The 14,953-nt window shown below is 46.7% G+C and overlaps 1 protein-coding gene across 1 annotated transcript; it reads left to right on the forward strand.

Moving 5' to 3' along the window:
- Positions 1-15: 15 nt before the first annotated feature.
- On the forward strand, positions 16-14,184 carry DNAJB11 (DnaJ heat shock protein family (Hsp40) member B11). Its single transcript, XM_032992627.2, has 10 exons — positions 16-211; positions 333-489; positions 4,066-4,163; positions 5,277-5,409; positions 6,371-6,513; positions 7,049-7,131; positions 7,726-7,783; positions 8,356-8,467; positions 8,877-9,036; positions 13,253-14,184. Exons 1-10 carry the CDS (start codon positions 144-146, stop codon positions 13,315-13,317), a joined length of 1,077 nt encoding a protein of 358 aa, XP_032848518.2. The 5' UTR covers positions 16-143; the 3' UTR covers positions 13,318-14,184.
- The last annotated feature ends 769 nt before the right edge of the window (positions 14,185-14,953 follow it).

A 14,953-nucleotide genomic window follows, 5' to 3' on the forward strand; every position in this document is an offset into this window, starting at 1 on the left:
TTGGCCGCGCGCGGGGCGGGGCGGGGCTAAAGGCCGTTTCAGCCGGAGCTCCGCTTCACGTCTAATGGTGGCCGGGCCGGGGCGGGCGGCTGCGGCGCTGCGGATCCCCCCGGAGAGCGCCGCTCCCTCCGTCCCGCCCCGCCATGGCCCCCGGGTGGCTCGGCCGCCTCTGCCTGCTGCTGCTCTGCCTCTGCGGGGAGGCCGCCGCCGGGTGAGCGCGCCGCGCCGGGCCTGGGACACGCATCCCTCACACACCCCCCCCCCACTTTCCCCTCAGCGCCGGGCCTGCTCCGCCGCTCCCCGCTCACCTCCCCTCTCTCTTCCCCGGGCAGGAGGGATTTCTACAAAATCCTCGGGGTGTCCCGCGGCGCCTCCATCAAGGACATCAAAAAGGCCTACCGGAAACTGGCGCTGCAGCTCCACCCCGACAGGAACCCCGACGACCCTCGGGCACAAGAGAAGTTCCAGGACCTGGGGGCTGCCTATGAGGTGAGGGGGGGCCGCGGGTTTCCCCCGGCCCCGCGCTTCTCCGTGGGTGTGGGGTGGAGGGAGATGGTGTAGCGAGGCCTGGGGTGGCCGTGGGGGAAGGAGAGGGGAGGGGAAGTTCCACACCCGGTTGTAAGGAACTCGGAGAACCTCGAGTCCTCCTGGCGCTTCTCAGGGTGGACGGGGCTCGTGGTAAAAATAAAAAAATTCTGGGAGCGTGAAGGTGAGCTTGGCCAAGGAGCAGTCTCATGAGGTTTCCTCCTACAACATTGAGGGCAATGGGAGAGGAGGGCTGCTAGAGATTGTAAATGCCCTTCTCTAAGGTGCAGGTGCCATCTGTCCTCCCCCCTGCCACTATATTGGAATTCAGACATTCTACCAAATAAAAAACAAAAGGAGAGACGCTGCCAGGCTGACTAGAGAGCTCCTTCTGTCAGAGGACACTAAAAGACCTTAGCTCACTTAAAGAGGAGGAAGCGAAGGCAGAGAGATAAAGTTATTTGGCATTTATTAATAGTTCTTTGAGGAAAAGAGTTGTATCATCTATAAGTATTGACGCAGGAACAAGTGTGTGCCTGTACAGGGCCTGGATGTCAGTGAGTCTGAGCTGAGAGGAGACAAAAGGTGCTCAGCTTGCCTTTTAATAGTTGTTACATTGGGAAAAACACTTGTGGGTCACATGCATGAGGATTCCTGTTGTTTTCATTATAATATAGTAGCGTACAAATAATACTTGACACTAATAGCACGGTGCGTTACATAAATCACATACAGATTATTTTATTAGCCAAATGTTCTAAGTCAAAGCCTACTTTCTCTGCCATGCTACATACACACATTAACACAATTTAGGCAGGGTGGTATGAGCTGTTTCTTCCACGTTTTCTGTCCTTTTGCTCTCCCTTCTGTCACTGTTGGTTTCCATCTGCTCCTGCCATCCCCCAGGGAGCAGAGGACCCCTGAGGAAAAATGTGTTGACCAGCAAGAATTTGCAGCAGCGGTTCCACCAGGAGCTTGCCTGTACTGCTGGGCTGTTTGCATGGGAGGTTTGTGTCCTCTTTGAGGAGGCAAGCCTCAGGAGGAGAGGGTTTGTGTTCCCACTGCAGACTGGTGCTGCTCAGCCCGCAGCTGTAGCGTGGCTTCAGCTTCCATCCCTGATGCTGCTCTGCTTTTCAGATATGCAAATACATGAGGAAGTGAAACAGCTTGAACGTGTTTTCTTTCTGAGCAAAGAGGAATGCATTAACTTTAGTTTTGTACCAGAGCTGGGACCTCTTTTTACTTCAGACTTAACTGTTCTTAAATAAATCGGGTGAACTATCACAAGGAAATTGGTGAACGTAAAGAATTTTTTCCTGGAAAAAAGTATGTTACCCGTCATTTGCAGCATCTGAAGATCAATGCATACGGTTTACTTCAAAGCTGTGAGCTTGATGTCGTTTCTGTGAGTTGGGATCTTGTCACATTTGACAGTGCTTTACACACAGGAAGCATTTCTCTTCCTCTTCCCCAAGTCCCAATTTATTTAAGTCTTTGCCATAGCAACACCTGAGAGTACTCTTTCTTTTAAAAACATTGGGGAGAAAATGGTTATAAAATCAAATCAGCAGGGGATGTGGTGGCAGAAGTAGCTGAATATTAACTTCCATGAGCAGTGACTGAGTCTGCCTCCCCCTGACCAGGGTTTTACTGAAGCACAGCGGTGTCCTCGTTCAACGTAGTGTGCAGGTCTAGTGCTGACACAGACCATAAGAATGCAACGTGCTCCCTTGGTGCTGCTGAATAATAAACTATGAAACCTCCCTTCAGAGCCTTCATTTGTGTGCCTCTTGCTGAAGCGAGATGCATCAGAATATTGAAATCCAGTCTTGACATACGTGGGTTTTTTTAAAACAGGTTTGGAAGAAGTAGCATTTTGATGTCCTGCAAGGTCTTTCTCTCTTTGTTGAGCTAGTACAGATTGCAGATGTTCAGATTGCAAATCCTTCTGCTAAATTAGCTACGAGATGCAGGGTGTCAATTTGTTTCTAGAGGGAGCTAGAATTATGTTTCCCTTATAACCTAAACCAGGATGCTTGTTGCCATAAAGTAACAGCCTGTTATTAGTACCACTACTCAGGGTTTGGCTAGCTGACTATGGGTAGTAAAGTCTTCCAAAAAATTGTGGGGAAAGTAGGATAATTAAACTGTGCTGTCTCATTCATTTTCATAGCCTAAGTGATTTCCACCCTGCAGCTGTGTGGTCTGAACACAGCTGTTTCAGTTAGAACCCAGACAGATCCCATGTGAGCCAACCGAGGCTTCTCTATGTACAGTCATTAGTCTGAGGATGGTTTGGGGGTGGAGTTTCCACAGGTTTTTTTTTCCTAAGCTTATACTCTGCTGGTGCTTTGCTTTTGAGGCAACCTAGCATAACAAACAGGAACTCGAAATTGTGTTCTTGGAGTCATGTTCTCTTACAGCCTGCAAAAAGAAAGAAAATGTGAAGGGAAAGGCAAATATTTTTCTGTTCTTCATTCCTTTCATGACAATACCATGACACTACCTGCTTGTGGAATTGTCAGTACTGTGCAGTATTTTACCAGAAGAATTTTGTTCTGCCACCAGCAGATCACAAAATGGAAAACTTAGCCTAGTTTTAGGGAATATAAGTCTTAATGCAAAATCTGAAATGACAAAGGGAGAATTGAGCTCTTACCTACTAGATGAAGCTAGTAAAGTCACTGTTAAGGTTTTTTTTTCCCTTGTTGCTAGCATTTATCATTGGTTGCAATTTCAGGTTGGTTTTCATCATTTAGCCAGCTTCTCCACCTGTTTCCATTTCTCTCTGACCATGTGAAAGCTAACCTGGCAATTTTAACCTTCCCAGATATGATCAGCAGGGGGGAAGAAAGAGAAGGAGCACTAAGTATGACTAGAAACTTCTGGGCCTCTGGGGGAGGAAAGAGCAAAGATCAATACTTGGGAAATAAAACTGAAGCTTTACAGTCTTGGAAGTCGTGTGTGTTGGCATGTGTTGTTCTGCCTCAGTACTGAAGTTACGTCTAACTTTTGCTGCCCTTAGGAATGGCCAGCATTCAAACTGGTCCAGAGTTAACATGTTTGGCTTGGTGGGCAAATTTGCCATCATTGCTAATTGTTACAAAATAGCAGTCAGAGAAATACATATTCTGCATGCTCAAGGAACAAATTGAGAAATGGGTGGCATTATGTGATTTTTTTTTTTTTTTTTTTTTTTTTTTTTTTTGGTCAGTGTGACTTGCTTTGTAGGAACTGATTTGAATCATTCCTTCTGATTAATTTTTTTTTTTAATCCTTAAGATAAACTCAGTATTGTTTGCATTTTCTGTGTTGCTTCAGCTGTTTTAATAAACTAACTGTACTTTTTATGGATTTAACTGATAAATATTTAACTTCCCTAGTCCGGGGCAGCAAACAAGTTCTAGCCAGTGTTTCTGTAATGCAAAGCATTGCTGCTTGACCCTTGGTGAAGAGTCCTGGTTTGCTTCTCAGAGCCTTGTTTAAATAACTCAGCTCAGCTGTGGGTGAATGTCTTGTCTGCTTGCCTCCCTTTGCCAGGTGCTGTCGGATGAGGAGAAGAGGAAGCAGTATGATGCATATGGCGAGGAGGGATTGAAGGATGGGCACCAGAGCTCCCATGGAGACATCTTCTCACAGTAAGGAGACTTTGCCACTTCAGGCTATTCTACAGTTGCTGCTCTGATCTTGTGATGCTCATACACACATTTGACGTGGGTAAATTGTATGTTAAGGTCTTTTACCCAGTCCAGAGGTGCTGATCTGAAGTGACAGTTGATAATTTGAAGTAGTACGTTTACAGTGGATATCCCATGTGCTGTTTTCAGTTGTCTGTCTTGCATCAGTCCTTACTTCGAGAGCAGTGAGTAGGAACCCACGGTGTCTTCCCACGTGGGCAGCTCTTGCTCACGTGGCAAGCTGTGTTGCCAGTGTGGGTGATTTGTTAAGGTGCTGCAGCTGCGTTAAACACGTACAAACTCTCTTGTGTTACGTGGTGTGTGACTGCTGTTTAACCAGTTGTCATGGATCACGCGTGTGCTTTGGGGGTCACTTTTCTTTTGCGAAGTAATGCTGTAGTGACTTGACACTACATTTCAGAGCAACTGTGGAATTTGGATCATTAAAATCTGAAGGCACTTGCACGTTGCTCAAATTTTCTGTTTGTTTAAGGCTCCTTTGGTTCTGCTAGGCACAAATTTACAAAAGCAGTTCCTGAAGTTGCTTGTCTCATGTCATCCTTCTGGATGAGAACTCACACCATCTGCTGGTCTGTTTTGAGGAAAAAGACACAAGCTTGCTGGGTAGCTTTTTCTCATCCCCCTTGTCCTCAAATTACTGAAAACCAACCTGCTGGCATTGACTTGCAGTGGCAGAGATGGAGGGCTACTCAGAGTTTGCACCTTGTGGTGATGGTAGCTGAGCAGCAGTGCAGTACAGAGAGGAATTCCCTTAGTTAGTGGTCAGATTTTGAGGTGTTAGCATTCAACTCCTGCTTCAAAACCTGTTTTCTTTAATACAGAAAACTCTTCCAAAGCACCCACTTTGTTTGAAGGCATTAGTTTGCATCCTGGGGGAGCAAAAAGAGGTATCTGGATTTACTGTGGTGCTTTTGTACTGTGAGCAAGCTGTTCTCTAGGAGGCTGGAAGCATTTGCCAAGCAGCACATTGCTGTTGCCTTGGGTGGCTCTCTTCATCAGAGCCTCATTTGATCAGAATTCCTTCCTGAACTAATTTGATGTGCTTCATTCCAGCTTCTTTGGGGACTTTGGATTCATGTTTGGAGGTAACCCTCGCCAACAAGACAGGAACATTCCCCGAGGAAGCGACATCATCGTGGACCTGGAGGTTACACTGGAGGAAGTGTATTCAGGAAACTTTGTAGAAGTAAGTTTGACTGCTGTCCTGTTGGTCTCTCCGGTGTGTTCTCAGGTTTGAGCTGACTGGCCTGGCCACTGCTCAGAATATCATCTTCTCCCAAAGAATAGAAATAAAATAGATGCTCTTTTTCTCAATATCTGGCAGTGACAGTGGAAGATGTTGTGATGCTATTTGCTGGTAGTTAACTGAAGAAACAACACATTTCTTCTTTGCCATCTGGCAATTTCTCTATAAAGGGATGCTTCTTGTGATAACAGCTTCTTTACAGGCTGTGGGTGACTAGCTGTAGCTTTTTTTTTTATCGCAGCAACCTAGTTGGAAAAAATGTAAGTGGTCTCTCTCTAGAACTTAGTGGTATTTGAAGGCCTATTCATAAGCCTCAAACTCATTTTGTGATTCTTGCAAAACCATGTTGAAGACTTTTCATAGCCTCTTTATATGACCAAACATGTCACTGCAAGTTTCTGGATTACATACTTCATACTTGGCAAATGTTTTGGTGGCCTTTTAAGTTTTTTTTTTTTTCAAGCAAGCTACATTTTTGGTGCTGGCAATCCCTGTTCTTCCACATGTTAGAAGTCATATCAATTGAGTTTGTGTGGTGTGTCTGAATAAATGAGGAACTCCAAATAATTTTGCCCATTGTGTGGGATAAAGAAGCTATCATAACCAAAGCGTGAGGTGTTTTCATCCTAGCGTTACCTTTTCTATTTAGAAAGGTGTGCAGGAAGAAGAAAGGAAGTGGTAATAGTGGTGTCAGAGAGCTTCTCTGGTATTTAATGTGTGATCAGCAAGAGGTGCAAGGTGAAAACTTGTCAGGATGTTTTGCTGTGACCATTTGGAGCTGCTGCGGAAGCAGCACACAAAAACAAGCTCCGTTCAGGCTGCTTAGAGAAATCCAGACCCTTGTGGAGACCCAGGAGTGCTGGCCTGTGTGTTGGTATCAAGCTTTTCCTCTTCCATGCAGGTTGTCAGGAACAAGCCAGTGGCAAGACAGGCACCTGGCAAGCGGAAATGCAATTGCCGGCAGGAGATGAGGACCACCCAGCTGGGTCCTGGACGTTTCCAAATGACTCAAGAAGTTGTTTGTGATGAATGTCCAAACGTCAAGTGAGTTTCATGCTCTTTACTGCTCTGTGGGTGTTTATTCAAAGCCTACCACTAGATGGAGGGAAATGCTTGTACTACCAGTAAGACCTGGGGAATTTTGAAAAACTTGGCACAATTTTCTCCTTTTCATGGAGCCAGTCTTTATTTTTACAGTAGAGACAGCCAATGCTATTAAATACAGAGCTCCCCGATTTGCTCTTTCAGCCTCTTATTCCTTTAACAATCAGTCATACTACACTGGAAGTCCCCCAGCTAAATCTGAACAAAGCCAGAGAAGCCCAGTTTCCAGCTGGGAACAGCTGGGCATGGAAAACTGTGTTGTAGTCACGTATGCAGATGCTGACTGTGTATTTAGGAGCTTAACTTTGCTTTCTCTACTAGATGAGTATCAGCACACAACAAAGGCAGTTTTAGATGTGGGCAATGAGAAAGTATGTGTTAATATGTGTGGGTGTTCTCATTATCCCAGTAACATAAGTAGGAGCTAGCATGTATTGTTGAAAACTTAGTGCTTGCTTGCTCTTCCCGTTGGCAGGCTTGTGAATGAGGAGCGGACGCTAGAAGTGGAGATAGAGCCAGGTGTGAGGGATGGCATGGAGTATCCCTTCATCGGGGAAGGTATGTGTATGGGCACTGCCCTGCTCCTCAGCTTTCACTGACTCCTTTTGCGTGATGCAGGGCTGGTCTCTGTGGCAGTGACCAGTGTTCAAACCCCGGGTTGGGTAACTGATCAGCGCATGTGGTTTGAGGTGCTGTGTCCCTCTGCGTGCTACTGAAATCCAGGAACATTCTATTTACTAAGTCTGGATAACACTGAGTTCCACTCCCTTTGCTTGTACTGGGGGCACACACAGACACAAAAAGGTCTAGATCTGATGTTTTGGGTAACCTTTGAGTAGAAGCATCTGTTCCAGGCTTGATTATGTGAGGGAATCCCCTCTTCCCAAGGAGATTAAATCTTTCAACAAGTAATGGACATCGTTAACACACAGGCAAGTCTTTCAGAACAGCAGAGAGCTATGAGCTCATTGAGGCAATACTCAGAAAGTCATGAGCTCTTTAATAAGCAGGGTTTTAGTCATGTGAAGATCAACTTGTTGGTTTTATACTGTAACACGTGAGCTGCAAATCAATTGTCTTTCATATGGTGCTTGTTTCTTCAACTTTTACTAACTAGCTCCTTTAAACAGAGCTTTTCTTTCTTTTTCACAGGTGAGCCCCATGTGGATGGGGAGCCAGGTGATTTGCGTTTCCGAATAAAAGTTCTTAAGTAAGTAACTGGCCTAGTTAGACCAACTCTTCCTGATTACAGTAAAGGGAGTTTGCAAGCAGTTTTCTGGGCAGTGTTGCCCACTTGGCTAGCATGTAGCTTGCCCTTCAGCAGAGTTGATGCAGCCAGGGCTTGCTCTGGGCTGTGCAGGATGTTCAACCCTGATGATGCCAGAGTAGTTGGACTCACTACTGTTAAGATGCTGTGATAATTCCACTTTTATTTCGCTTGGCTTGAATTCTGGCATGCTTTACTAGCTCCTGTGTGAATCACATGAAATAGGTCCTTTTTCCATAAATATTCTATCTTCCTATTGTAAGGAAAAGCACTACTAAGAAAACTGTTGCATGAGTCACAACTTCGTGACACGCCTCACCACTCATTGCCCTAGAAATAGAAAGGTTATTTAGTAGTACATACCTCAAACAGGAAAATGAAGCTAAATTTCATTCATTCTTCACTTCCTCTCCACTTTGTGAATTCTCCAAATTCACACATAGAGGGGAGGAAGCTAGAGGACCTATTTCCCCTATGAGGGAGAAGAAAAATTCCAGTGTCCTTTATTTCCACAGGCACCCAGTCTTTGAAAGAAGAGGAGATGACTTGTATACAAACGTGACAATCTCGCTGGTCGAGGCACTTACAGGCTTTGAAATGGATATCGCTCACTTGGATGGGCACAAGGTGAGGCAATGGTTTGCCTTCTTGCTGCGTGTAAACCAAGTTTAACTGCAGGTCTCCTGTGCTGAGGCTTGGCTTGCTCTGGGACCGTGCAGCTGGGGGCTCTATGCAGTTTCCCCTCTGCTAGAGCCTTCCAGACCAATTCCCACGGAGCCAAAACAGGCTCTGTACAAGGGGTGCACAGTGTGGGTCTCAGTTCCAGGCTGTCACAGCAGCTACTGCACGTGCTGTCATGGATGGTGTTAGTTCTGGCATGTGTCCTGGCATTAACACTGCTTGGACCTCCTGAATATCACTGACTTAAGGAATCAGTATCACTTGAAGAATTCTCAGTGGGTTGGAAAGGGCATTGGAGTATTGGGGTGCACACACAGAACACTAGTAATGTTCTGATTATTTCTTTTGTTTGTAGGTTCACGTTGCTCGGGATAAAATTACAAAACCCGGGGCCAAACTGTGGAAGAAAGGAGAAGGTCTTCCAAATTTTGATAACAATAATATCAAAGGCTCACTAATAATAACGTTTGACGTGGAGTTCCCCAAAGAGCAACTGACAGCTGAACAGCGGGAAGGTGCGTGTGTTAAAGCGCCGCCACAGCAGTGGGCTGCACAGACCTCTCACCAAAGCTGATAAGAAGTTGGCACAACTGACCCAGCAGCCTGTAGTGGTCAGGAGGGGGCTCTCCTTTCCCTCTGCCCCTTTAGAACATGACACAGTTGGCTGATGCCCTGTGATTAACTTCGATTTCCCTTTGAAGCGAGTGAGCTTGGCTGCTGCAGTTGTAGGGATCCAGATTAGGTTGGGATGTGCCACTGCTGGGATGCAGCACTTGGCAAGTTTGCAGGTGCTTTGTTTTGTAGCTGGCCATCTGTCTGAGCTGAAAGACTTACCGGGCTTTAGCCTCTGTCTGCTTTGGCTCTGCTGGAATGGGATCACAAGCAGTTTTCCAGCCCCTGCTTCTACTTTCTTGGAGGCAAGACCTGTGAAAATCCCTCTACTGTCAAGGGTAAAGTGTGTCATGCAGCATCAGGAGGGGATTGTTCCTTTCCACATCTTCTTCCCTAAGTGCTTTGTGGCTATATAGGAAAGAAGGGTGCAGTGCAGATATTTCGTATGAGAGACCTGCTTCGGTGCTCAAATGGAAACTTGAGGATCCATGTAGAAATCCTAAAACTGACAGCAAAGGTAAAGACAATACTCCTAGTCAGAAATTCCCCTTTGCTTCAGCAGCCTCTGCAGTAGGTTCTGCCGCTCTGCGCAGGACATCAGAGTGGGCAACAAGGGCCCCATCCTCTGCTACAGAGCAGTGAAGTTCCTGGCACGTACCAGTAAGAGCTCTTCAGGAAAAATCCCATTCCCAGAACTTCTTCCTGCTGGCCAGGGCTATCACACTTTTTTCTTCTGAAGGTGCCCGAGCTGATTCTGACAGCTGTCCTGGTAGGATGAGGCAAATAAGTGGCTTTCCTACACCCTTTAAGTTTATAGAGGGAAGCCAAACCCTGGGTGGGCTTTTTTCAGCCCTATGGCTCTTCCTGCTGTGTTGAGCACACTGTTGGTAGCTGCAGCTCCAGGGTTGGCTGTCCTGTGGCTCTCCCCGCAGCTGTTTGGGCTGTTAGGGCTCTGCTTTGGCTGCACCTGGTTTGTATTTTGACCCCGTCCTTTCCTGCTTGTCACAAGTGTTTGTGCCTGACAAGGGCTGCGGTGCGCAGTGAAGGTTTTCAAAGTTTGAGGAGGTTTGTGAAGTCTCATCCCAGGCTCTGCTGCCTTGCCTTTAAGCTTCGTAAGGCGACAGCACCTCGCAAACAGACATGAGGTTATTCCAGCTGTTGCTCTTGGCAGTTTAGAAGAGACTGGGCAAGGAGCAGCGACAGAAGCCTTCCTGTTTGTCAAAATTGCTTGCGTACCTTTACGGATGTCCTGGGAACAGATTGGTGATGGTACTGGCCATGAGTGTGTGCGGGCGTGGGGCCTTTGGGTGCTTCACTCCCTCCTAAAGCAATTCCCTGCTTCCCAGGGGAAGGTGACTGGGTAGGCAGGCAGGTGCATTTCTGTGTACTCGAATATCTCCAAACATCCCCTCATAAAACTCCTTAAATCACTGCATAGGTCTGTTCGTGTTGTGTGGCAGCAGTTCAGTGTACACATTCAAAGGAAGACTGTAGGCTTCAGAAATCAAAACATTCCTTTTTTTTCTTATTGTTGGCGATGGTCCTAGTTTCTTATCTTCTAACCATATGTACAGCTCCTGGGGTGGTCAGAAGATACTCTGACTCAGAGAGCACCACTCTGGTCAATTTAAGCTTTAGAGTCAGAGAAATAACATGCTTGCTTTCCTGCCAGTGTGACATCAGGGAATTTATTGGAGGTGACTTTCTCTTTGACATATCTCTCGTTTATCTCTACTGACACTTGTTTACTCTCTGTTTTGGAGCTTTGGATCCAGTGCTTTAGCTCTGGAGTGCTCAGTGAACAGCAGCAGGTTGCGTTGTAACCTGTCATCTGTTGGTGGTGTCAGGAAAATCTCAAAGCTGGCCCTAGTAAAAAATGCCTGAGGTGCAGTAGCCCCAAATATCAGGATTCCTGACTGAACATCCAATGTGTTGAAATATCCTGTGCACTAATGAGGGTATCCTTCAGGGCAGCAGGCAGCTGCCTAGAGCTAGCTAGCAGGAAACGAGGTACAGGAATGGTACTAATCCCACTTTTTTCAGGGTTACTGGAGCACACCTTTCTCCTGCTATATCCTTCCTGTCGAAGAACTATACGTCCAGGAGGCACATCCTCTTACCCATCAGCCAGGAAATGGCTTTGAGCCTCCTTTGGCTGCCGGGGGGAAGTGAACTTGCCTGGCACTCCCCTGGAGAATGACCTATCCTTAATGATTAGCAGCTCCTGGAGCGCGGGGCTCGCTTTGCCCTGCTGTTGAGGATGTTTTTGAATGTAGAAGAGTTGAGGATTCTCTGGCCAGCAAGCAAGAAGCATGAGTAGTTCTTGCCTGGCAGAGACCCATCTCAGTTCCAGGTAATACTTCCAGGATAGTTTTCCAGTATTTTAACAGAGTTACTGTGACCCTTGCGCATCAAATCGCTGCTCTTTTAAAGGACAGTGGTATTTGTATCCAGAATGATTTAAGGCTAGATCAGCAGGACAGAGTTTACAGGGAGGCATCTTCTTCACGCAATCCAGATAAAAGAGAATGACTTGCATGCCTGAAAGGTTGGGGGGGTTTTCTGCACGAGTAAATTGGTTGATTTAATTACAGATAGTTAACAACTACGGCAGCATTGGCAGCCTAATCTGACCTGTTGTACAAACACGTACGCGCTCTGACACCCTGACTTCAGTGGAGCAGCAGAGCAAGCTGATCTGAGGCAGGGCTGCGATCCTGTCTTCTCTCATGTTGAGGGTGCAAAGCTTGTCTGCTTTGTTGCAAGACTTGATGCTGTTTTGGGGACATCCAACAGCAGAATTACTACAGAAGTCTAGCTTAATTTTTGTGGGTTTGGTTTGTTTTGTTTTTTTTATTTGAAAGTTACCTGTGGCATGGGGAGTTTTCCTCTCTGTTTTGGGTCCTGACAGCCGCTCCTCAGGCTCAGTGGTGCTGGTCAGAGCAGAGATGCTGCCATGCCCTGAGGGGCCCCACTGGTCAGGGCAGTGGGAGTTCTGGCAGCGTGTGACCAGGCTGACTTTTAAAGGGGAGGGAGTCCCTGCTGCCCACTATCTCTGGAAAAAGTGTGACACATCCATTCTTGCCAGTGCTTCCTCTGTTTTGTGTGGACTTGCCCTTTAAGAAGCAGTGAAGACCTGCCAGTCTTTCCCTGAACGTGCTGACCCCAGTAGATGAGCTATTATGGTTTTAAGGGCTGACTCACTTGTCTCTTATCCTGCTCTGGTAAGAATTTGATACTGACAGGACCTCAGAGCAATCAGTTCTTTGAAATGTTTTATGAATGGGCTTTCAGGGGAGGGGTGATGGTATTTGAAAAGTCATCTAGACTCCTTTGTGAAACAGCAGGTTTCAAAAAAAGCTTAAGATTTTCAGGCTTTCAGTAGGATACTTAAGCCCACAGATAACAAGTTTGCTTCTCTTACTTGCCTTCAGGGACTACTTCTAGTGGCCAGTAGTGTCCCCAGGTACCACGTACCAGTGTGAAAACTCTTGCTTTCTAGTTACTCGTGTGAGTTTCTGTAGCTGGAAAGTCCGAAAGGACTCGAGCCCTCCCGGACTTGCCCCTAGCAGATTTCTTCTGGGCTGTAGAGGGAGCCTGGGCAGATGAGCTAGATCAGTTAGACACGGGAAATACTCAGCAACTAGTTTGTTGTTGCATTTGTACTAAAGATGACAAAACTGTTGTCAGCTTCAACAGCAAAGCAGCTCTGGGTGTCAGCTTTACCCCCTTACAGAGCTGTGAAGGTGGTGAGCTGGGCTTTGAGTTTGTAGCAGAGGAGGCTTTCTCCCTCGAACCTTGTGTGGTCCCAAGAGTGCATGAAAGCACTGCTACAGCATCACTAACCTCAGTCCTGTTTCTGTAAGTCCTGTAAGAATGCTGAAGGAGCAGGAGCAAAGCTGTCACACCACTGGGTGGGGGGGATTTTTCCTTTTTTATTTTATTTTAATGATGCTCTTTAGAGTACCAGTGTTTGCATTATTCAGATACATGGGCTCAGCCTGGAAAAGCTGGTGCTGTGAGGGCCTAGGAGCCAGACCTGCAAATGCAGCAGGAACAACAAATGCAGAGTCCTCCTCCTGTTTGTGCTGTGCAGTAATGCTTTCCTTTCTCTTGCAGGTCTCAAACAGCTGCTGAAACAAGGATCGGTGCAGAAGGTGTACAATGGATTGCAGGGATATTGATGTGTGGAAAAATTGGACTTAACTGAAAATGAAAAGTCAGATTTGTTTGCAGTCTTTTCTCCTGCCCACTGTGGAGTGGAAAAGAGGGGGGGGTGGGGCAATTGTTGAGGTATATACAGTTTTGTTCTTTGTAAATGGTGGAAATGCTCAGACGAGTTGGGGGAAATACTACCCTTTTCAGGACATAACTGGTGCTGCCTATCATGTTCCATGTCCTGGAACAACAAAGACTCCTTGAGCAGGAAAAAAAAAAAGGTGGGGAAAGGCGTCTTAAATTCCATGCAGATTGGAATTTCTGGTTTTTAAATATATTTTGATGTGACTTTTCTTGACCATCTCAACATATTTTCATAGCTTCTCCTGCTTTTTATGTCCTTTGTGTCAGTCTCTTCCAAGTTTGTTTTGGGTTTTTTTTTTTTTTTGTTTGTTTTTTTTTTTTTTTAAATCCCAGCCCTTCCTCCCATTCCCCACTGAGCCCAGAGTCTGTGTTTCTGGGGCAGGAGTACAAATGCTGCTGGGAGTGGACTGGCAGAGGAGCCTCTCTGGGTCCCCACACGTGGTTGGAAAAGTCTCTTAAGGCTCCTGTGGACTCCTAACTACCAAGTAGTCCTCTCGTCCTAAAAGTTTAATGCTTGGTTTTAAAGTTGAAGTCGCAACAGCTTATCAAAGACTCCTCAGAGTTTCATGGTGGGCTTTTGAAAAATAAGGGGAGTGGCTCCTCGTGGCCTTGGTTCTTCTTCGTCGCCCCTAAATGTAACCCAACAACTTGTCTGGAAAAGTTCACTTACCTCCTGCACTCTGTCCTCTGTGAGGACGGGTGAAGCTAACAGCACAGAAATAAAGATGTTTGAGTTGGAATGGCAAAAACTCCCTGGTTATGTATTTCAGCAGCCCTTGCCCTGGGACGGCTGTAAGTCGTCGGACTAACAAGGAATGGTCCCATCTGTGATCTAAGCTGTGAGCTGCTGAAAAGGGTTGAAACTGCTGCTCAAACCAGCAGAAGCTCAGTAGCTGCTTTATTTGAACTGTGGGCCTGGTAACCTGGCAGGGAGGTACCTGTGCTCCTCCGATCTCTGCTGTGAAGACCCGGCTGCTTTAAGCATCCCCACCAGAGACTCACCTCCACGCGTTCTCCGGCGGCGGTAGCGAAACGATTTCTCAGAGATGCCTGTGCCAGGCTTGTGCCTTCGCTGCGACAGGGATGTAAGGCAGCAAGAGAAAGTCAGTTGTTTGTGTAGGATGCTCTGCTCCCTCCCTCCGGGCTCTTCGGGGCTATTCAGTGGGATCCTTACAGCCGCTGCCTGCGAAGTGGATGGGCTCTGTTTTTCCTACACTAAAATGTTTGCTGGGAAGCAGCAGTAGGAGACTTGAGGCAGTTTGCCCCTGGGGGGGGGCGGTTGTTTTCTGGTTGGTTTTGCCTAGTTGTGAGCTTTTAAGTGTGCTGCCCTTGGTCCAGCAGTGTCCAGCGGGAGCTGACGCAGCGGAAGCACGAGCACGGGGAAGGCTTCCTGTTGAATCCTTTGTACATTTGCCTTGGCAGAGCAAAGCAGGGGCTTTGGGAACAGCTGATAGAGGGGGGTGAGACAAACCCAGGGTGCCAAACCCTTGGTCTCAATGCTTGTCTTCCTCAAAACCT

This window comes from Tyto alba, unplaced genomic scaffold (assembly GCF_018691265.1).
Source record: "Tyto alba isolate M040663 unplaced genomic scaffold, T.alba_DEE_v4.0 Super-Scaffold_10, whole genome shotgun sequence".
In the NCBI taxonomy this organism is placed as follows: Eukaryota; Metazoa; Chordata; class Aves; order Strigiformes; family Tytonidae; genus Tyto; species Tyto alba.

What these genes read in the sequence shown, in the direction of transcription:
- DNAJB11 (XM_032992627.2), top strand. Translation starts at nt 144, where the DNA reads ATGGCCCCCGGGTGGCTCGGCCGCCTCTGCCTGCTGCTGCTCTGCCTC. An exon ending in CATGGAGACATCTTCTCACA is followed by an intron (nt 4,164 to 5,276) that starts GTAAGGAGACTT and finishes GCTTCATTCCAG; the next exon opens with CTTCTTTGGGGACTTTGGAT. An exon ending in ATTCAGGAAACTTTGTAGAA is followed by an intron (nt 5,410 to 6,370) that starts GTAAGTTTGACT and finishes TCTTCCATGCAG; the next exon opens with GTTGTCAGGAACAAGCCAGT.